At 41.5% G+C, this 24,611-nt stretch overlaps 1 protein-coding gene across 1 annotated transcript in view; it reads right to left on the reverse strand.

The window, feature by feature from the left end:
- MARCHF11 (membrane associated ring-CH-type finger 11) overlaps positions 1–14,687 on the reverse strand; it is a 102,107-nt gene extending 87,420 nt beyond the window's left edge. Inside the window, exons 1-2 of the mRNA XM_059416466.1 lie at positions 13,878–14,687; positions 12,494–12,649 (exon numbers count right to left, since the gene is read on the reverse strand). Coding sequence (XP_059272449.1) covers positions 12,494–12,649; positions 13,878–14,435 — 714 coding nt within the window. The 5' untranslated portion in view covers positions 14,436–14,687. The remainder of the gene's footprint in view (positions 1–12,493; positions 12,650–13,877) is intronic.
- Between the last annotated feature and the right edge of the window lie 9,924 nt (positions 14,688–24,611).

Consider the following 24,611-nt stretch of genomic DNA (forward strand, 5'->3'; position numbering starts at 1 on the left):
TTGGAGTTCTTCAGTTAAGGAGATTTGTCTCTTCTCTTCCATTCACTCATTCAATCATTTATTTATATCAATATGCACTCATGGATGTTTATATGATAGTATGAGTTATCATCCAATACTACATTATTTAGTTCATTGCTCAAAGTATTCCAGATTTAGCCATTTCAGGTTGGCCTTTATGTTGCATTGCTATTCCTCATCCTTTTGTTTTTTGAGCATTTCTTTACCTTCTAGTATGAGGTACTCCAGCCTCATCTTGTGTAAGAACACCATTTTGTATGTGACCGGTTCCCTTGATTGGAAAATGGAAACCAAGACCTAGTGCTAGGTGAGTTTATTATTACTGGAGTGTCACAACCATTAGGCCCTCTCAGCAGACAGAGCTAGGAAATGGAGGTATGAATACTAACCCATGCATAAGCACATATCTATAAATATTTACATCTATCTTGAGCAAACCATGAATTTATACAGATGTCTCCAACTCTAATCTAGGGCCATGCGGCTCACTCTAGCATGCCCTGTTTTAACTACTCAGTTTATTTACAATAGAAATATTAACATAATCTATAATTACCTACTTTTTAAAATTTGCTTACTTTTTTATGGTCTATCTCTCACCATCAAGGATTTAAAATAAGAAGCAAAGGTTCACCTAACTCTGTAGCTCTAGGGCCTAAAACTGTCTGCTATGTACTGGTGATCAATTTGTTGGATGTGTGAAAAAATAATCAACAGAAAAGTATTGATTACATAATTCTAAGTAGGAAATAACAAAGATGGAATATTTTGAAATTAACCCCTGACATGAGTAAAATCATCATTTAGACCAAAAATAAACACATATTAATCCATTGCTATGCCCTGTTATATTAATAGCCTCTACATATTCATCATCACTTAGCACTGAAATTTTCCCTACAAGCAATTCAAGGAATGGTTGGTGTTTTCCCCCTAAAGTTTACTGTAGCAGAGCTTAATCATGTCCAAAATGAAGGTAGTATCTTCTTCTTCTTTTTTTTTTTTTTTAAGATTTTATTTATTTATTTGACAGACAGAGATCACAAGTTTGCAGAGAGGCAGGCAGAGAGAGAGGGGAAAGCAGGCTCCCCGCAGAACAGAAAGCCCGATGCAGGGCTCCATCCCAGGACTCTAGGATCATGACCTGAGCTGAAGACAGAGGCTTTAACCCACTGAGCCACCCAGGTGCCCCAAAAGTAGCATCTTCTATCTCAAATTTCCTTTTCTGTAACAGTAGAGTTCAGGTCAGAGAGAAGAGCCAGGCAGGAAGCAGGGAGATGAGATGAGTCACCCACTGCTACTTGTTTCACCAAATTACTCAAAAAGTTCTCAATATCCAATAGTCTTTCCCTTCATAGTCTAAGAACCATTATGTCATCCAAAGCTACCCAACAAATTTTGGCACCATTACTTAAAATCTTGTTGGCTTAGCATTTTTTCACTTTTTACTCCTTCTCAAATCGCTGAGAAGTCTTGTCTAGATCTGAAAATGACTTTAATAGAAGTTAGAGCAGTAGAACTGAGAGTCTACCATCAAAGTAAAAAAAGGAACAGTTTCAATGAACTATTGGGATTTCATCAAGATCAAAGATCAAAAGCTTTTGCACAACAAAGGAAACAGTTAACAAAACCAAAAGACAACTGACAGAATGGGAGAAGGTATTTGCAAACGACATATCAGATAAAGGGCTAGTGTCCAAAATCTATAAAGAGTTTAGCAAACTCAACACCCGAAGAACAAATAATCCAATCAAGAAATGGGCAGAGGGCATGAACAGACATTTCTGCAAAGAAGACATCCAGATGGCCAACAGACACATGAAAAATGCTCCATATCACTTGGCATCAGGGAAATACAAATCAAAACCACAATGAGATACCACCTCACACCAGTCACAATGGCTAAAATCAACAAGTCAGGAAATGACAGATGCTGGCGAGGATGCGGAGAAAGGGGAACCCTCCTACACTGTTGGTGGGAATGCAAGCTGGTGCAACCACCCTGGAAAACAGCATGAAGGTTCCTCAAAAAGTTGAAAATAGACCTGCCCTATGACCCAGCAATTGCACTACTGGGTATTTACCCTAAAGATACAAATGTAGTGATCCGAAGGGGCACATGCACCCAAATGTTTATAGTAGCAATGTCCACAATAGCCAAACTATGGAAAGAACCTAGATGTTCCTCAACAGATGAATGGATAAAGAAGATGTGGCATAAATACACAATGGAATACTATGCAGCCATCAAAAGAAATGAAATCTTCCCATTTGCAATGACATGGATGGAACTAGAGGGTCTTATACTGAGCGAAATAAGTCAATCAGAGAAAGACAACTATCATATGATCTCCCTGATATGAGGGAGTGGAGATGCAACATGGGGGTTTGGGGGGTAGGAAAAGAATAAACAAAACAAGATGGGATTGGGAGGGAGACAAACCATAAGTGACTCTTAATCTCACAAAACAAACTGAGGGTTGCAGGGGGGAGGGGGGTTGGGAGAAGGGGGGTGGGGCTGTGGACATTGGGGAGGGTATGTGCTTTGGTGAGTGCTGTGAAGTGTGTAAACCTGGCGATTCACAGACCTATACCCCTGGGGATAAAAATATATTATATGTTTACAAAAAATTTTAAAAATTTTAATAAAAAAAAGAAAGAATAACAGTTTCAGAAGGGATGAAAAGGTGATTTTATTTTTTTTTTAATTTTTTTATTTATTCATTTGATGGAAAGGGATCACAAGTAGGCTGAGAGGCAGGCAGAGAGAGAGAGGAGGAAGCAGGCTCCCAGCTGAGCAGAGAGCCCGATATGGGGCTTGATCCCAGGACCCTGGGATCCTGACCTGAGCTGAAGGCAGAGGCTTTAACCCACTGAGCCACCCAGGTGCCCCTGAAAAGGTGATATACTCAAAATTTTCTTTCAGCTTCCAGGTTTGAGCTTGGTCCTAGAGGATACAATGTGGGTAAAGATCAATAACCTTTCCTCTCTAAAAGGACAAGAGCTTCCCCTGGCAATCTCCCATCTACTTGCTCCCAGTAAAACAATAAGGGAAGATGTCAAGAAAAGGAAGAGAAAGATGGAATGAGTGTGAAACAAATATTTATTGAATGCCACATATATTCCTAGTAAGCCCTATGCTCTTGTCTATCAACTTTTTAAGTTCTTTATTTTTTTCTTTATACTAATAGAGAGATGCCTCTTACATGCATATTTATGTAAAAAGTTGCAAATGTAACATTGAAAAGAAGTTAATATTGGGGGGAGAGAAAAGAGCACAAGAACAAACGTATTTCCTGGAATAATCTGGAGTATTCTTTCAGAAGAGAGGAAGTAAAATTCCCTGATATTTGTGAGAAATGTTATTATGCTTAAAAATTTTTTGAACAGGCTGAACAAACCAAGGCGAGCCTGTATACATTTCTTGAAATAGCTCCTTGATTATTTGAACTATATTGTAACTCAGAGTCATGACACAAATGAGCTTTGTGGCACAAGTGCATGTCCATATATAACAAAGGAGTGCCCAGAAGGTTCCTGTAATTAGAGCTAGATGCATATGGGAGGGCCCCCTGTGCCCAAATTAAGCTTTGGCCACTTGCACAGAATTAGCATACCAAAATGAGAAACAAAACCGAAAGGCATATTAAGGCAAGGGCACTTTTTACTATGGTAAGGATACACTGCCCAACTGTGATCACAGTGAATTGTCTTAAAGAGATTAAAAACTGGAGAGAGCATGGTTTTTATACAGTAGTTTCCAGAGCATACCACACGCAAAAGGAAGGATGGAATAAGAAGTGTCTCCTCAGTAAATTCTCTTACTTTGTCTATAGAGAAACGCTGCCAGGTTTCTGGCATGTCTTCCCACGTGACTGCTTCCTGCGGAGGCCATTCACCTCTACTTACATGGGACTTCCGTTTCCATAAATCTTGTCGAACAGCTGTTGAATTATAAGTTACGCTCGCAGGGGAGATGCTGTCAAATATCCAAGGATACAGAAAGCTCAAGCCACAGTACAGTTTTTCCTGGAGAGATCTCTGAGTCTGCCATCCATTTACTGGTAATTGTAGGTGACCCTCTCCTGTTGGTCCCCTCCCTAGAAGCACACTCCCCTGGCCTGCAGGCATACCACGTATTACGCTTATACGGTCCAAAGACAGAAGGAAGCCAAGTTTATCAGTCACATCACAACAAAGCCACACACCAAGCAGGAAATGAGCAAGAAAGAAACAGTCCATTCTCTTACTACATTTCCTTGTGTTGGAGTATTGTTATCACCAGTGGGAAAGCACCTTTGAAGTTATCTTACAACTGTACAGACCTTTTGTCAAAGAAAAAAAAAAGTCACCTTGTTTTCAGCCAGGTGAAAAGATTCCACACCAAAAAAATTCTACCAAGAACACGTTCTTAGCAGCCCATCTATACCCATGATAATACAGCAAAATTTCTGACTAATTATTCAAATTCTCAGGACAGACCTTCGATTAAATCCTTCAACCAATGACAACCTCAAGAATTTCGCAAGCGTGTTCCACATGGATAATTCCACATTCACAGGGACTCTTTTCATGACATTTTATTCTGTGAAAAGAGCAAACATGTCTCTCTGGAAACTTTTTTTTTTTCAATTTTAGGTTTTAAAAATAGATCCCTCTATTACCCTTCAGGTTTTTTCCCTGTGGTCTGAAGAACTGAACATACTTTGCCCTAGCACGTTGAGAACAGAATTCTTAGAAGAGCAATTTAAGAACGAGTTAAGAACTAACAACCAGTAGATGGCTAACGTGTGAGCAAAGAAGGTAATTCGTTTTCCTTACGACACATTCTCACTGCAGGAATAGGAACATAACCCCCATGGTTCAGTTCCCCTTTCAAGACATTCGCTTAAGCATGCATGCATTCATTCATTCATTCTACAAGTATTCACTGAATGACCACAGAGTGACCAAGAAAGAGTTTTCCCAAGCTATGTTGAGCTGTGTTACATTTGTTCTGAAACCCTTCCCACTCACTGATAAGCTTGCCCTCCTAGAAGGCAAGCTTGGAAACCCCAATCAAACTAAATATTACTTTAAGGCATTCAAAAGGTGGTATTCTAAGCATATCTGTTGGGTTGCAGATAGTCTGGAAGGACTTGTTTTAGGAATGGATCTGTGAACAATCTCTAAAATGCATTCTACAACTCAAGGTGATGAGAAGGTGGCCTATTCCAGGGATGCTGAGGGCTTACTCTGGGATGTCTCTGCCTTCTGCTTCTAACTTAACTAAAGCTCCTCCTGGAAATGGAGGGTTGAGTCTGACACAACCAAAAAATGGTTTAGAAGAAACAATGGTTTTAATATTTAATATTAAAAAGTTAATAGCATTTTGTTTTTGGAGCTACAGTGCCACCATTTTCTGAATGACAGAGGTTTATGACGATTTCACTTAAAATTACAAAGAAACACAAATTTTGGAACACTTCACCCATTTCATTTCCTAAGAGATCAGAAAAAAACACCTTTGTCCATACTGATACTCAATTTGTTTAAATCAGGGGTTGGCAAACTATTGCCAAATCTATGTGGGCCCAATCCCGTTCACCACCTTTTTGTGTTGTCCACAAGTTTTTAAATTTATTTTTTTTAAGATTTTATTTATTTATGTGACAGAAAGAGAGAACAGGAACACAAGCAGGGGTGGTGGGAGAGGGAGAAGCAGGCTCCCCGCTGAGCAGGGAGCCCGATATGGGGTTCAGTCCCAGGAACCCAGGATCATGACCTGAGCTGAAGACAGACACCCAACAACTGAGGCACCCGGGCACCCAGTTTTTAAATTTTAAATGGTTGGGGTTGAGGAGAGACAAAAGGAGGGTCTGATTTCCTGACACATTACGGTTACATAAAATTCAGATTTCAGGGCCTACAAGTGAAGACTTCCTGGAACACAGACACACCCATCCCTTTATACAATGTTTATGACTGCTTTCATGTTAGGACAGTAACTATAATATTTTAGGCCCTCAAAGCCTAAAATATTTATTCTCAGGCCCTTTATAGAACAGATTTTCTAAACTCTGGTTTATATAATAAGATAAATGTCATCAAGCGAAGACATTTTGGAGCTACAGCAAGGTTCCTCGACCTCACTACTCCCAAATTTTCTCGCCACCACAACTCACTTTGACCAAAAACATCTGCCCAAGCTCCATCCCAGCGGGGGTTGTGGGCAGGGGTTCTTTCTTCTACAGGCAACTCGGTAGAGGGGCCAAGAGAGTAAAGAAGAGGAAGATATCAAAATGGAAATACACTTAAAAAGAGGTAGGAAATGAAGAAAAGCAAATGTGTGTAGAAGAGAGTTCTGGAGAGTTTCATCCATCTGGGCGACACCATCCCCAATCCTCTTTCAATAAAGGGTAGAGGCCCAGGCTGACACACAATGCCTAAATGGACTCCATCTCTTTTTACTATCAACTCAGAACAATCTGGCTTTGAGACAAATTGTAAAATCCCAGTACATGTGGCCTATACAATAAGGTAGATGGCTTATAAGTAGTACACAAAGGGTAATTTACATATTTTATTCAGCAGAGAATCATTAATCTGTTCTAGTGAGTAAAATGAAGATTCATGTGTTTTGAGAATTAGTAAGCAAATGAAACAAAAATAATTTCAAAGGCGAGCAAATTGCCTCATGATGTGTTCTTTGTTTATTTTGACATTTTTAATTACCTATAAAATATGCCAACATATGCATTTAAATATTACATTTTAATGTTGTTTCTCGGTTGTTCAGGCGTGGTAATGAAAAGCTTCTCCTCAACTTGCCATTTGCTAGCAAACCTTCAGAGAATGTTAGTAACAGCAACAGTTAGAAAAAGAAAAAAAGAAAAGGGGACGCTCACCACGCCAACATTTTTAAGCCATAAAATGCAAATGCTCTGAAGCACTTCAAATGACAGCACACAATAGTGCTAAAGTTCATGCTCTGATGTTTTCTTATTACATTTTCAAAACCACAGTCATTTTTCTAGAGTAACTTGCCAACTTCTCCTAGTGCATCAGCTACACCGTGAGAATGATTACATCACTTCTGAAGGCAGACCACCCCTTTCGTGACACAGCCCTGGTCCTTGAGAAGTTAAAGTTCTATAAACATTTTACAAATATGCCCCAGAACATGAGCCCTGAGGAACCTACCTGGTGCCAGCTTCCTCTGTAATTCAAAACTGTCATGATGAGCACCAGGGTTTTAAGAATATGGATAAAAATGAAAAACACTCCCAAGTCGTTCTCCCTCCCAAGAGACTTTCCCGTCATTCTTACTGCTCTGAGCCGACCTGTTGCAGACAGCACGCTGTAAGTGTTGAAAGGAGAAGCCATAAGGGGAATGCAGATAAAAATGTTACAGGCTAGTAAAAACGTCCAGGGGCCTAATATTCACAAAGGTATTTGTGCCCATGCAACTTTCAGTGCTGTCCAAGGCAAGATCCTTCTTAGACCTTTCCTACGGTACTCTAAGTAAGGCGGGAAGAAGGAAAGCTGATGGACACCACACTTCACCCTGACTGATGCTCTGCCCACTGTCTGTGCCTCTTCGGGATGCTCCCCAGGGATCTCTGGGGGCTTCTCCAACCTCTTCTTATGCACACACACACATCCCACCCAGCACAGAGATTTCCCAGTGTAAACAAGTGACACCTGAGAAGCTGAGCAGCGCTGTGTGCTTGGCTACCTGTGGAGGCATCTCGTAACTCCACTTATGAGCAGACTTCAATAAGGACCCCTGGGGAGGGGTATCTGGAAAGTACAGATGCTCCTGTGTGCTGAGAACATTATATTGCATTACACCCCTGAGTTTTTTAAATGCTGATTCATTCATTATTTACAAAAACAATTTTTTTCAGACACTGAGATGGGCTCTCCCAGAAAAAGCGGAGAGGTAAACATAGTGAAAAAGAATGATATGGAAAGAGAAGTCCTTAAATTCATGTTGGTGACAAGAGACTGAAGGACATGGCAGGGACCCATGAATGACTGAAGGTCCCCATCTGTTAGCTGAATAAACAGGTAATAATAATCAGAGCCAATATTAAAATGGCACCTACTCTGTGCTGGGCACTACTCTAACCAGTTTACAGATATTATGTATTTAGTCCTCAAAACATACATTATATTATATATTATATATGTACATATATAATATATATGTTATAATAAATACATATATATTTAGTCCTCAAAATAGTAGATAAAATAGTTGCCCTTATGATCTTTTAAAGATGAGTTAACTGGCTGGCCCAGTCGGTAGAGCCTGAGACTCTTGAATCCAGTGTTCCAGCCTGAGGTTGAGTTTAGAGATCACTTTTAAAAAATGAGCTAATGAGGCACAAAGAGTTCAGTAAATTGTACAAGGTAATACCAGGAGTACCTCCCATTTACAGTGTATTTTTCTGTTTAGGCAATGTGCTTAGTCTTTTATAACAAGTCTTGAGTTTCCCATACAATATGTTACCAAATAAACGCTATCTCTTCAAACATCCGTATTTCTTGAAAAAGTTCTGAAAGCATCCATAAACTTGAATATAGCTTAATTAATGTCACCAATATCGCAAGATAAATTTGATCTGATATATTCTTAGATTCCACTAATTTTATACCGTGCTATGAGATTCAAAGCAGAATTAGCTTTTACTCTTAAAATATTACTAGTGCACCATCTTGAATATGTTAACCAATGAAATAGATTCTACAAGTAGGTAGGAGGGTAAATGCATGTTAATTACTTGGATTGTCTTAATTAACTCCTACTGCTAATGACACAGCAATTAAGGTTTAAATATGCTTAGAGGATACATCAGGTTTTCTACTGGGTCGTGCTGCTGAACACCACTAACATCCAAAGGAATGGGGAGTTTTACACCCAAGTTCTCAAAGAACTCTAATCTCAATGGGAAAAACAAGTAAAACTTAAGTTTTAGACTGTGCAGCACAAGGTGCGTGTGCACGCGCGCGCACACACACACACACACACACACACTTTTGGTTCGCTGCCCTTCTCTGTCCCCATATCCCTCTGAGCACCAGGAGACACTCCATGGTAGTAATCATTTCTGAAAGTGCTTCAGGGTATGCATCAAGCTTCACTGATGGAGTCAACCTCCCATACATTTTTTTTTTTTAAGTTTCCTTATTTCTGAGCACTAGGAGGTACATCATGGTTCCTGTTGACCTACCTGGGCTTAACAAGTACTTGAAGCAGAGACCAGGGTAGGTAGATAGAGCTATTTTTAGAAGCTATCTCCTGTTGTGAATTAAAGATAGCGATTCTCTTTTAAAGAAGGACAGACTCCAAAGGTGAAGTCTATTTTCCCTTCTCTTGAATGTGGGCTGGTCATGTGACTTGCTTTAATCAAGAGAAGGCAGCATACATGAAACTGTGTTACTTCCAGGATTGGACCTTAAGAAATCTGTATGCTGTGTACAGTATACTGTGAAAACATGGAAAGAGAACTGAGGCACCAGGTGACAGCCCCAGCTGGGCTTCCAGCTGACACCCAGCACCAAGAACAAGTCCTACGAGTGAGCCATCTTGGATACTCCAATCTAGTCAAACCTCTGGATGACCATGGCTCCCAGCTGACACCAAATATGGAGAAGAACCTTCCAGCTGACCTCAATCAGCCCAGGCTTTGGAGAGATCATGACAGATTGTTGTTCAGACTACTAAGTATTTGAGGTGATTTGTTATACAACAATAAACGGTCAAAGCCTTTCTAGACCATCTTAGAGACCCAGGGTAAAACCGGTTCCTGACTCACCTTTGCACAGGACAAGCCATGATGGAATTGAGATCACCTTCTAATATGGGGCATGGAGACTAAGACCATGGACCTCAGAACCAGACTGACTAAATTTGGAATCCTGGCTTTGCCTTTGACTAGATATGTACCCGTAGAAGTTATGTAACTTTTCTGTGTCTGTCTCAGTTTGCATCTGTGTAAAATAATGATTATACTATTCCCTACCTCATAGGTTTGTTATGAAGATGAAACATCAGTATCAGCATATGTAAAGCACTTAGAACAGTGCCTCGCACAGAGTACGTATTCAGCAAGTGTTCTCTGTTAATATTATTATTGATTCTCTCTTCTGTTCTACATCCAAGGAACCACCCACTCGCAGCCATGGAGGGCTCTATACTTAGGACAGAGGGATAAGGAAAGTGAAGGGCGGGTGCCAAAACATACTTCCTGTTTGATCCTACACCATGAAGAAATGGATTTCTGCCAGGTCATAAAAGTGTGCATGTGATAAATGCTAAATCTGATAGGCCTCACACCAGCAAGGGAGAAAGCCAAAAATCAGAGTAAATGCTCACTCTGTAGGTGATCCATAAGAGAAGCGTCAGACAATTAATAAAACTTCCTCTGAAAATAAATTGCTCCTACATAAAAGAATCCACACTCTAGGAACCTTATAACTGATTTCCGTTCATTAAATGTACTGAGTTTTTAGGCATATAACAAGTTATTTTCTTGGGTATGATCTAAGTGATCATCATCACACTCATATCAACTTTGTTTCTGAATATTATTTTGTAATTCACTCTAACAAACAGGTCACCTCACAGATCAGGGTAGTATTTGCATATGTCATAATAAAATTAATTCTAGTGTATTAGTAACACTGGGTTAGTTTGGGGGTTTGGGTCATTTTTTAAATTTTTTGGTCATATTGTACACGCACTTTGGGGAAATGTTTTTTGTTAAAATGATATTGAATGATTTCATTGTATGAATGAAGAAAACATAATAGCAAATCAATTCATTTTGCTATAGAATTACCAAACAGTACTTTTTGCTCCAGCCCGTTGTCTCTTCTCTATTTTAAAATTATATCAAGGACCTATTTCTGTTGACTTCAAAATTGATCATCCCACATGAGTTAATATATGATAGCCATACGTTTCTGAAATACTTAGCATTCTATTTGAGCTCTTGAACTTCTGGCCATAACGCTTCTTATGGACTTTTCACTAGAGTTCCAAACTCCCCCCTTCTCATCTCCCCATGTTTCTAGTCATAGAATTATTGGAGATTCCGTGATACCACTCTTATCCTTATATCCAGACATGATTCCATGTGTTTTTCAGGACAACTTTGATAGATCTATAAATTGATACCCAGGGAGTTCAGTCAATTGGAGGTTCTGGGAACAAGTGTCAGGTTTGTGCCTATTTTCAGCATGATAGTATCACTTTTCCACATGAGTTATTCTTCTCTCCAAACTATTTATAAGCCTTTGGTCAACTTGAAAAAAATTCACATTTTCATCTCATGCCTGCTAATCATGCTTTAAATGATGACTATCAGAGATGCAAATTAATTGCAGACCATATGAAGGATGTGCAAATTAAAATCTATGAAATTTAAATTATTAATGCAGTAGTAATTCAGCTTCCAGTTTCCTTCTGCAGTCACTAACAGTTTCACCTATTTTATAGTGCTCAATTTAAACTACATTTGTTAAACAGAAACAAGGGACACTAGATTCTATGACTTTCTTCCCTTCCTAACTTTTCAGTTCCCTTCCCCCTCTTCCTGCTACTGCAGCCTTGGTCTCTGTTTTGAACTTAATCTTTTATGTCTCCTTAACTTCAGCCCCATTTTACTACCAGATCTCATCAATTACACACTATTCTGCTTTAATTTAATATGTCATTCTTAATATTTTGAATTTTACATCTCACCGGTCTTTTCAAAGAATCTGAATCAATTCCACCGTGAAAAAACCAAAGCCTGTTTTTCCAAGGGCATTTGTAGGGTTATGGGTATTTTGTTTTATGTGATTATACACAAAAAGTTTAAGAATATACGCAATTTCAGTGGTATTATTGAGAGTAACTGTTGGAAATATTTCTGCATCCACTATGCAGTTGAACACAGCAAATGAAAGTAGCCAAAGTTTCCAAATGCAGCATCATATGAAAAGAGCCCAGTTAAGTGAAGAGAGTTTTCAGATTAAAGCTAATAGATTCCACTGAAGTTTCCAGACTCGTAAAGTTCTGCTTTACTTGCGTGTGTTTCCCGTAAATGGAGCCCATTCTGAGCTTCAATGCTTAAATTAACAAAAATATTATTAAAATAAATTATGTGATCTTTCGAATTAATAATAACTGATTTAATTGAACATAAGACAGTTTACCAACTTGCCCTTTTAGAAACAAAGATGGATATAACTTTACCAAAAAGCAACAAATTAATAAAGGAAACCACTTGAATAAACTGTCTCTTGAGCTTCTCAGACAAAAATGTCACAAATTTCTCAAAGCACAACTCAACAAATTCTAAATCTTGGCTTATTTTGATTTGCATAAAATGTTTGTAAGTAGCATATATAAATAAATATCCTTAGTAGTCACTAAACTCAAATGCACACATGTTTAGCAAAAGCATTTCAGGAAAAAAAAAATGTTATGGATGTTTACCTGGCAAGGCTGTTTCATTTTAATGGCTATGACATGGTATCTGTAACAGCAGAGCTCACAGGTCCAGGAACCCCTCTCACTGATCCACTTTAGCAGGCACAGCTGATGTGTATATCGAACTGACCCATCACAGCGGCAGGGGTTTAACAACTCCCCCTGAAAAGAAAACAGCTCATGAGAATATTTACACTTGTGTGTCAATTTTAAAAACAAAACAACACAACACAACACAACACAACACTTGCTTTCTTTTCTTTCAAAGCCATTTACCCGGAAGGATATCAGCATCAAACTATCCTAGAAAATAAAATTAAATTTTTATACCTCTGGTGGGAATGAAACTAAAGTCTTAAAACTATTTCAAAGATATTGCTTAGACTTATGACATAAATGTTCTACCAACATTCAAAATGTCTGCAAGATATAGCTCCCAATACCCTTGGGGGAAAGCTGTACTATTAAATCTCTTTAATAACTTTTAAGTGGATGGTCAGATGCATTTCCTCTGCAGTTATTCTTAATCATCGCTAAAGAAGAAATGCGTGGCATCCCAGAAAGTAGCTTGCAATAGCATTATGCTTTTATTTTTTTCTAAATGTAGCATCATAAATATTGACTTAGGGCACTATATTCCTGAAAGCCTGTATATTCTTATGCAATTTCCTTACTTTTAAAAATATTAAACCTAATGTATTCTCAGATCGCGTAAAGACAAATTATCCTCTTGTCTCTATGATTACTCTCATATAAGTTTGCATGCACCTCTAATAGAGTTTTTAATTTTAGTTTTTAATTTATGTTTCTAACAAAATACAAAATACATTGTTAGCTAAATAGGCTTTCTTTCACAAGGTCAAAGTACATTCCTATTTCTCTTGTAAAAACTGTACCATGTTCTTCACATCAGTGAGATTAAGTCAACATTATTTGCAATATATAAGAGCTCTGTCCTTTTTTGGTTCTGGCATGCCTCACCCCCAGTTTGTATTCTAAGACTATCTGCCTCAGGACACATTTGTAGAAAAAAGGATATAGGTTTGTTTTTCTCTATAAACCAAAATCCATTTAGCAATTTACAAAAGATACTTAGGACCTGATCCTTAAAGCACCTGAGGAATGCGTAACTGCAAACCAGGTGGGGGAAAAAGTAAGTTATAGATCAAATTAAACCTTGCATTCGCCCCCGGGACATTTTCATCTGCCTTCGCAGAAAGGGAAAAGGGAACACAAGTAGCAGCTGCTCAGTTGGCCGGACTAGATAAGCCCGACTGGCGAGGAGGGAGCGCTGTCCGCGGTGCTGAAAGGTCGACCGTCCGGGGCAGGAGCCGGTCCAGTCCAGACCCGAGCCCACTGCCAGCTGCTCTGAGGTCCCCCAGGGCCTTACCTGCTCCGCGCCCTGGAAGCAGATCTTGCAGATGGGCTGGTGGTGCTGGTGCTGGTGCCCGGAGCGCTGGTCGCCACCGCCGCTGCTGCTGCTGCGGCTGCTACACACCGAGCGCGTCTCGGGCTGGTCGCCGGCGCCCCGCCGCTCGCCCTCCCCGCCCGCGCCGGCCTCAGGCTCCCCGGGGACGCCCTTCACCGCCGCCGCCGCCTCAGGGATCGCCGCCTCTGGAAGGCGCCTCGGACCTTCCCCCGAGTCGCCAGCCGCGGACACCTCCTGGCCGGCCGGCGTCAGGGGCGGCGGCGGCAGCTCGTCCGCGCCCCGGCGCCGCGGGACCAGCTCCGTCGGCAGCTCGTCTGGTCCCGCGGCGCGCTCGGGGGACGCGGGCGGCGCGGGCAGCGGTGGCAGGTAGCGTGGGAGCGCGGGGACCGAGGCCGGCTCTCCCGGCGGCGGCGGCGGCGGCGGCGGGGGAGGCGACGGGGGAGGCGACGGGGGCGGCTCGGTGTCCCCGCTCTCCGCCCCGCGGCGCAGACTGCCGCTGAGGCCGCCCTCAAAGCTCATGGTGGTGCCGCCGCCGCCCTCCTGCCAGCCCAGCCGGCGGGCCGGGCTCCGGCAGCAGCCGAAGGGAGAACGGAGGGGGCGGGAGGACGGAGGGAGGAGTGGAGGGAGGGAGGAGGGTGGGGAGGGGGACCAGGGCGCTGGGGCTGGGGGGCGGGACGGGGAGGGGAAGCGGAGGGCCCGGCGGCGGCGGCGGCGGCGGCAGAAGCTCCTGCTCGGCGGAGCCGCCGGCTCGGCTCTGATGGAGGCGGCGCCGAATTCGGCTGCGCGTGAGAGCCGCGCCGCGGGGGGGGCGGGGGGTCGGGAGAGGGAGGGGGAGGGGGGACTGGAGCCGCGCCGCGGGGGGTGGTGGGCGGGGGAAGGAGGCGGAGGGAGCGGGCGCGGGGCCGACGGGGAGGAGCGGAGGGGGCGTTCCGGGGGAGTGCGGGGGGATGTGGAGGCGGCGGGTGCGAACCCCGGCTGGGGTGCGGAGACCTCGGGCCGGAATTCAGGGAGGGGAGATCCCCGAGCCGCCTCCGCGGACCCCGCCCCGGGGCAGCTCACGTCGGTTCCGGGGCGGATTACCCCTCTCCAAACGGCGCGGCACTGCGGCTCTCGGGAGCCTGGAAAGGGGGGAGGGGTCGGAGGCCACGGGTCCAGAAACCGTTACTGGGAAGGCAAGTGGGATGCGGCTGCGCCGGGCTGGGTGGAGCCGGGATGGTCGAACCCGAGACCCGCGTGGGAGTTGGGGGGCGCAGGCTGATGCCCTGGGCTCACCCGCGATTGCTCCCAGCCCTCTCAAAACCTTGTCCCTCAAGGGCACTCTCACGGATCCACTAAAGCCCTAAAAACCGAAGCCTCTGGAACCTATATCCTCCCTCTGCCCGTCTCGCCCCTGAATCTTCCCCGCGTCCTCCTCTTCCCCTCCTACCTGCAGTGAGTATCCTGGCTTATTTGTAAATATCTTGGTGACATTGTCACAATCTTGGGTCATTGCCTGGGATGGTTCCTCCTAGTGAACCCTGGTGCCACGTTGTGCGGCGGTGGTCACTTTCATCCTTGCCCTTTTTTAAAGGATTCTCCTCTTGGAGAAGTGGCTGTGTCCTCCGGTCGGGATTTTAAGCATCCCAAAGCTTCCGTATCTCCACTCTGCAACATCTCTTTGGGACTGCTGTATGGGCAGGGCAACTTTCCCCTCAGTTCTTTTCTGAAAAAAAACTGCCATACCTGCATGAAACTGAACGGAAAAGCGTGCACATGCAGTAGTTTCCAAATCCGTTCAGAGTAAACTCATGAAGTACTGGATTTATATAGTGCAATGTGCCCATCCAAATCAATGGTGATTTTCAATGTCCTAACAATTTAACGTCTTTGGCACAATCTGCCCTCTCTGGGCAGGCATTTTGGGCTGCATTTCATAGCTGAAGACCCAGGATCAGATAGGCAAAGTAACTTGTTCAAGGTCACCTGACTATTAACAAAGAACCTCTGAGCTCCTTGACCTCAGATTTTCTGGCTCAAAACACCTAATGATTTCCTCCCCCATCCTCTATTGTCTCCTAAAACAGTATTATAGTACATGGTATGTTTGATGGCGCTGACTCCCATTAATAGATGCTCTGAAACGATTGAGACAAACTACCAGCTTAAATTAATTTGTCCATTACACATTTTGGCAGTAAAAAAAAAAAAAAAATGTTTGTTAAAATATGAACAGCAGCAGCAGCAACAGCAAAAAGAACAGTCCTAGCTCTTTTGACATAAACTGGTTTGTCTGCAAAGTAGAGAAAGAAAGTAGTAAAAAAGAGTTCAGAAATGCTTTGTCACAAATGGTCCTGAATGAAATAGTTCCCAGGAATGTCCTCTAACACTTAGCCCCCCCTCAGACTAGCTTATTTTTGGTACCAGAGTGGCAGGCAGCAAGCATATTTTTAAAATAATAATCCCTGGGTGCATTTGGAACTTATCACATTGAAGAAATGTTGGTTGTAGATAAGCTTTCATTTTCAATCTGCACCTGTCAAAATGACATTGCCACGTTTGTATGCTGCTACAGTCTTATGATAAAAGCCTTGATCCTAAGTTATTGAATTAAAACTATCTAAATTGTCTTTGAAAAAAAAACCCTGAATAATTCAATTTATATCCAGTAAATTTCTACCCAATGTGATACAGTCCATTATTATTTGAAGGACAGCCTAGAAGCTGCGAATTCTGTATAAAAACAACATGGAATGATTCAGACAGCAGAGTAGCATGGAAAAAGGAGGAAAGAACCACAGTGCTGGGTGTGTCCTCTTGCTTGATTATTTCTGAAAAATAATTCCAGTAAAAGAAAATTAATTTTCATTGATACGCTGAGAAGCCACATAAGAACATTATTTTTTCCAGCTATGACCTCCAAAGCTGACCCTTTCCTGAAAAAGGGAAATTTATTTGTTCGTGTGATCCTTCTTCAGTTAACTCAGTGAATCTTAAATGGATCAAGGAAAAATACCTTTGTAACTTTGAAAGCATTCTCTGCTGTAAAAATATGGAGCATTGGGGAGCACAGAAAGGATGAACCACTCTAGCTGCTGGCATCCAAGGGAAAGAGATGATAGAGACAACAGACATCTGGTAACATCAGGGAACCAGCAGCCACTGACAGGCATCCAGTAGCCAAAATGCATCTACCAACTAAAAAACGAATGAGGGGAGAGGCAATTCTATCAATTTGTGGAAGGGACATCCAACCTGCATCAACCTATCTGGAGAAGAAAGCTATAAATAACATAACAAATGCTTGGCATCTCCCTTATTATGTCTCCCTCCCTCATGCACACACAGAGTGAAATGTACCCTTCACCAGAACAGGTCTCTCATTATGAAGTTGCAAACCCCTTAGATACCCAGAGTTTCTTGTGCTGAATCCAAGTATGAAGGAGAGAGGAAAGGGCCCAGGCAAGTATGTCCCCAAAAAGTGACGTGGTGATATTAGTGGATATCTTTAGGAATTGTCCTTGAACTTCCCTTGTTACCACATCCTGAATCTCTCCTCTGGGGTCACGTTAGGGATTTTAGATAGAAAGCAATTCAGGCTACACTAGGTCAGAATGGTTTCAGAATGACCTTGAAGCTACATTATTTGTGATCTTGAAATGCCCTTCAATAGGAGGGTTAGCAATAGGAGAATTAGTCTGGAGAGCACTTCAGAATTGCTTTACAATTCTTTTAAGTTAAGCTCTTCAAGGTGTTCCAGAATTGTACACTTGGCAACTTTGGGGTGCACTGATTTGTTTTGGGGGGTTTAGCTTCTTTATTTTTTATTTATGCCATAAATCCTGCCATTTAATTTAAGATAGTCTAGCATTTACACAAAATTATTTAATGGTAACATTTTTCTCTTTTCCAAACTGATGACAAATGTTCTTTAAGCTATAGACTATGCCATATTTGTAAATATAAATTCATGGCAAATATTCATAATACATATTGAATAATTTAGTGATTAAAAGATGAATAAATATATGCAGGGACACATGGTAGTGGTTACATATATTTGAAAAATGTTTTAGAGAATATTTGGTTGGATAGGGTGCACTAATTTGTCTTTGTGGTCGCTGAGTACAACACATAGAATTCTCAAGTGCCTTCAAATGTCTGAGAAAAAAGAACTCTATTTTATAGAGCAATCAGGTTAAGCTGTATCGGTGGGAGGGTGATTTTTTTAAAGAGGATAGTGAAGTGCATTCTGTGTATTGTGAGTATTCAATGCAGAATGTCGCTTTGTTGTACATCAGTACTAAAACTTGGTCAGTATCCTACAACACAGTGCTATGTGCCGACCAGTCCACAACTTATATCTCCTATTTTAACCTCTCCACTGAACCTCAGACTCATGTATCACAGTGTCTTCTTGACTCCTCTCCTGAGATGTCACAGAGTCATTTCAAACTAACCCTGTCCAAAAGCAAACAACATCCCAAGCCTGTTTCCCAATCTACCTTGTGCCAGTAAGCTAGTCGTTTCTTCATCCAGTTACTTAAGCCAAAATCCCTGGAGTCATCATTGACTTGAATTTTTCACGTCATATATCAGGGTATCAAAAAATTCTTTCAGATGTACTTTCAAAGTATAATCCAAATTCTACTACTATTTTTCCCCACCCCAACATCCCAATTCAAATTACGATCATGGTGCTTCAGGAAGATCAAAGGAGCCTCTCATCACTCTGCTTCTTACTCTTGAATCCATCCCCTGTGGCAGCCAGGATGATCCTATTCAAACGTAAGCCCAATCACACACACCGCCCACCAATGGCTTCCCCATCACTTGGCAACATCAAGAATCTTAGCCTGCCCTACAAGTCTTCAAATCTAGCCTCTGGCTATATCTCCAAGACATATCCATACCTTCCCTACCACCCTGTCTCCCTCCCTGTTATTCAGTGCTACTCCTCTGAGCTCCCAAGCTTACAATTTCCCAAGTATACTCCCTCTTCGCTCTTCCCAGTCATGACGGCTCTCTCCCTCACTTTGTTCAGAGAGCCGCTCAGAGGCACGTCGTCAAAAAGACCTTCCTTAACCTTCCTATGGGAAATAGGGTCTTCCACTACTCAATATTCACTTCACTTCATTGAAGTGAATACACACAGATCTTCTGTGTTTTACAAACTGAAGGATTGTGGCAACCCTGCACTGAGCAAGTTTGTTGGCACCTTTTTGCAGATAGCATAGTGTTTTTCTCACATTTTGGTAATTCTCATGGTATTTTGAACTTTTTTTTAATCATTATTATATTTGTTATGGTGATCAGTGATTACAACTCACTGAAAACTCAGATGATGGCTTGCACTTTTGAGCAATAAAGTTTTTTAATTATGTATTTTTTTAGACATAATGCTATTGCATGCTTAATAGACCACAGTATAGCATGAACATAACTATTGTATGCACTGGAACACTGAAAACCTCATTAGGCTCACTGTATTGTGATATTTGCTTTATTCTGGTGGGCTGGAACCAAACCCATGATATCTCTGAGCTATGCCTGCATTTACATATTGTGTGTATTTTGTTTGCTTATTTTCTTATCTAACATCTTCCACTGAAACACTTGATTCATTGGAGACTTTTGTTCACTGTTCTTTTCCCAATGCCTAGAACAGTGCCTGGTCAGAGCAATGTTCAGCCAAATTTTATGGAACAGATAGATGAATAGTTCAGTCAATCAGCCAGGTGATCACTAACCAGCCTCTGTCTTTAAGGTGCTGTGCATCTGGTTAAACCCTAGTTCCCAGGTGGGACTGCAATCTGTAGGACAATGAAGGATATATGGTACTATATAGCACATTTTTTTCCATTGCCTAACCAAATTAACTAAAATTATACTGTTAGCAATTTGTAACTAGTTAGCCATTGGCTACAGGGTAGAAGTGAAATCAAAGTCTTGATTGACCTTTGATGGGGAACAGAATATATGACACCAAAATATGCCATTTTGGCATGTGCATTATTTTGGGGTGAAGACAGTGATGACCCAGCAGTTTTGAGAAAAACTTGTACCTCTCCCTTAACTACCTACAGAATTTAGATAAAGGCCCAGAAAGAGAACTATTACCAGAGGTAACTTTTTTCTAAAAGTTAGGTGGCAAGGAAAATATCTAGTTAGCAAATATCTTCCCTTCATATTGTCCTGTGACTTGCCCTCATCTCTTCTGATGCCCCATGCCCCTATTCCATTCCTTAGCTTAGGGTGGCCGGTAAGCCACAACTGCTTCTCTTGCCTCTGGGTGTCCTATTTAATGGGCCTCCCATACCTACCTAATTAAATTTGTTTTTCTCCTATTATCTGTCTTATCTTACTTTAATTAGTAGACCAGCCAAAAGAACCTAGAAGGGAAGAAGGGAAAATATCGCCTCCCCTACACCTTGATTTCACATTCAATGAAGACGTCAGAAATTTGAAAATGCATGCCATTGGTCTTAAAGGAAAGTGAAGGAATATGGATGGAGGGGTCTCCATATCTAACCAATCTAATTGATCACTCATGATGCACCCCACATGATGTTACACAAAACTGCATTCTAGCATTCATCAACTCTACTCATGAGTTTAGTACTATACTTTCCTTCAAGTGTCTCTATCTCTGCCTCCTCTTCCATCTCTCCACCGTCCTCTGTTCCTACTGGCTCGTCCATTCCTAAAGGCTTCCAAATCTAAGCTGACTGGCTAGTCCTCACTCAACCCTTCATAGGTGCCTTGATCTTCACCAACCTCCTTTGAACTGTTAGCTTTCCCAGAACCTGGTGTCTTCTCTGGATGCTCAACAGATGCCTAAACTCTGCAGACAGAAGTCTGAAGACAGAAACTCAGAAGACAAAATCTTCAAAGCTGTGAAATAATTAGCTTCCTAAATTCTACCCCAATCCCCTCCTGTATCTTCTCCAATACCCTGAGAACTTCAAAACAATAAAATAACATACTAAGGTTATATCTGATTTGTAAAGAATCATATTGCATTTTAAAAATTATAAAACAAAACAAGACATTATTTTCTATCTTGGTTGTGCTACCTTGAAAGTTGGTAATCCAGAAGGGATTTTTACAAGACAAGTTGAAGACATAGAAATATGTTGAGGGGCGCCTGGGTGGTTCAGTGGGTTAAGCCCCTGCCTTCAACTCAGGTCATGATCTCAGGGTCCTGAGATCAAGCCCCACATCCCCACATCGGGCTCACTGCTCAGCAGGGAGCCTGCTTCTTCTTCTCTCTCTGCCTGCCTCTCTGTCTGCTTGTGATCTCTCTCTCTCTCTCTCTCTGTCAAATAAATAAATAAAAATCTTCAAAAAAAAAAAAAAAAGAAAGAAAGAAAGAAAAGAAATACATTGAAATACTACATATGCTGAATATCCTAAACCTGGCTAAGATCTGGAATGCAGTCGAATCAGTATAACCCAATAGGGCCACCCGAGCCTTCCAAGGACCTGGAATAAACAGCCCTGATTCCCCTCAGCTAAAAATCATGTATTTTTATACCAAACTCACATGTTAAATTAGATTTTTTAATAACCTTTATCACATTATACCTTGCATTGTGGTTAGGTATGCACTTACTGGGATTTTTTTCACTCTTGTGCTAGACTGTAAGCTACCTACAATTCAAGTCCGTCTGTTTAAATGGACCTTTTCTCGGGGCACCTGGGTGGCTCAGTTGGTTAAAGCCTCTGCCTTCGGCTCAGGTCATGATCCCAGGGTCTTGGGATCGAGGCCCGCATTGGGCTTTCTGCTCAGCAGGGAGCCTGCTTCCCTCTCTCTCTGTCTCTGCCTGCCTCTCTGCCTACTTATGACCTCTGTCTGTCAAATAAATAAATAAAAAATCTTTAAATGGACATTTTCTCTGAAACATGTGCTATGATGGCCGATACTAGTGGGAACTCAATTAATGTGGATCAAATAAGTAAATATTAACTGAAATCTTATTTCAAAAGAAAGATTATTTACTTTTTTAAAAGTTTTTGATAGAGTTCCATGAATAACTTAAAGATACCTGTGCTTCCATGATGCTTGAATAGAGAGCAGAAAACTAGTTTGCTAGATAGACAAACTCTTCTACAGATACCTTCATCAGAGTCCCTAAGGATCAATCCAAGATTAATAAGTACAGTGAAGGACAGCTGGCTTGCTCAGTCAGTAAAACATGTGCCTCTTGATCTTGGGGTTGTGAGTTCAAGCCCCACATGGGGTGTAGAGATTACTTAAAAATAAAATCTTCTTAAAAATTAAATAAATTAATGAAGTAAGTACAGTGAAACACCCACATTTCCTTTTTCTTCTCCCTTTCCCTGCCCACTCTCCCTCAGGATACTTCTCTCTCTCTCTCTCTCTCTCTCTTAAGATTCTATTTATTTATTTATTTATTTATTTGACAGAGATCACAAGTAGGCAGAAAGGTAGGGGGGTTGGGTGGGGGAAGCAGGCTCCCTGCTGAGCAGAGAGCCTGATGCGGGGCTCAATCCCAGGACCCTGAGATCATGACCTGAGCTGAAGGCAGAGGTTTAACCCACTGAGCCACCCAGGTGCCCCCAGGATACTTCTCTTAACCACCTGGGTACCTAGTCAGTTTCCCACCATTTTGAGAAGAGTGGAGCCATGAAGCCAGAAACATACAAGGATGCTCTGCTGGAGCTTGGCTTCCACTGGATTCTGACCTGAACCACGCTTGCCCTACTCATAGAATCCTAAGATCCTAACCTCTCTCTTTCTTCTACAGGGTCTCTGCCTGCATGAGGGGTACTGGTCTGCTCTTATTCCCCTTAGAGGGTCCTCATTTAGATAAAAGGAGGGGACAGCTCCATGTTTATACCAGATCACATGTCCCACCTCCAACCCTACCCAACCCACTCCTTTTCCAGACTTTAGAAGTTTCAGAAAATGACTGTGACTCAGTCTGGATCAAGAGCTGCTGACCAATCACCAAAGTTAAACTTCAACAGATTGACATGGTTGGTATGGCCAAACAGCAACTCCTCAAAGGAAGAGAAATGTGTTTCCAGGGAAATGACTTTTTGACAGATACAAACAAATGTCAACCCTCCCCGCATCTTGGAATTTGACTTCTAGCCCATTCGATATACAGTACTTGTCAGCTCCTCCCTCCTGTCTAACAGAACTCCCAAATTTACCCTGCCAGCTAAAGCAATAAGATGAAACTTCACTCCAAAACATATTGAAATGCAAAACCAAGAGTTATAAATGGCAGCTCTATACAAGGCTTCTTATATGGAGGAGTTTTGAATAAGTGAACTAAGTTAATACAATTAAAAAATAATTTTTGATGCTATAAGCATGAGTTCAATATGCTGGTGGGGGGGATTAAGATGATGGGGGAATTGAAGGATCCCACAAATGATAGGCATTATCAAAACAGGATTGAGGGCAAACCACAAAACACCATGTTTTATAAAATCAACAACTACCAAGTGACAAGTTTTTGTGTAATGGACTTTGAGAGATGGATGGACCTGACCTCAAAAGAGCCATAGTCCAAATAAAAATATAGGCACATAGACATAAATGTGTTATGCAAATTAAGAGTCACAGTAGAAAGATTAAAAGCCTGATGGAAGTAGAGATATAAACAAATCTGCATGAGAAAGATGACTGTCCTCAGAAAAAGTTTCTCGAAGTGGGTCGTTTGAACTGGACTTTGAAGGCTAGATAGGAGTGTGCCAGGTTTCCTTCCATCTCAGCAACTAACAAAATCAAGAATCTAGAGAAACTGCTGTGGCAGACTTAAGTTATGAGGACTGTAGAGACAAGGAAGTGTGATTGAGGATACGATTCAAGTTCATAAGAAATAAAGGCAGTGATAAGCAGGATAAAGGTGAACCTACTCCATACTGAAATCCTGGAAGAGGAGCACTCCTTCTCTCGGAAAAATAATCACTATAGAAGAATTTGGATAATTCTTGGTAATTTAATTACCAAGAAGTCACTATTCCATCAAATGCAACCTAGAACCATGAAATAAACAAATCAGCCTCCAGAAGACCACTGCAGCCCACCCCAGTCACATTCACTAATGCTTTTACTTTCCTATCAAGTGAAACCACTAGATCTGTTATATTTGATTTTAAATATAATCCCAATACCTATGCTTTATTTCCCTATCCACAGCAAACTACAAATAACAAATTTAGAAATGTAAGCAGAGTAGGAGCTTCACCAAACAACAGCTAACATTCCAGTTCTCCCCCCAAAAAAACAGACCCAATAATTTAAAAATCTTAGCAGGGGGGCACCTTGCCGGCTCAGTCAGAAGAGCATGTCACTCTTGATTTCAGGGTTGTGAGTTCTAGCCCCACGCTGGATGTAGAGATTATTTTAAAAATAATAATAATAATAATAATAATAAACTATTTTTTAAATAAGGTATTATAAAAATAAATTTAAAAAATCATAGCAGTAAGAGTTCATTTAAGAGCAAACAGCTCTATACACAGTTTATTAAGCTGCTGGAGGTGTGTATGCCTTGTAGCCTTGCATAATCACTGGTATTTGTAATGAAGGGTGTGAATCTGCAAGAAAAGTTTACACCTTGGGCAATCTGCAAAGAATGATGAGGCACGTGTTCAGAAGATTCCCTTCCAGTATTGTTAGTTACAAATTTCTACCACTGGGGTACCTGGGTGGCTCTGTAGGTTAAGCCTCTGCCTTCA

This window comes from Mustela nigripes, chromosome 12 (genome assembly GCF_022355385.1).
Source record: "Mustela nigripes isolate SB6536 chromosome 12, MUSNIG.SB6536, whole genome shotgun sequence".
Taxonomy (NCBI): Eukaryota; Metazoa; Chordata; class Mammalia; order Carnivora; family Mustelidae; genus Mustela; species Mustela nigripes.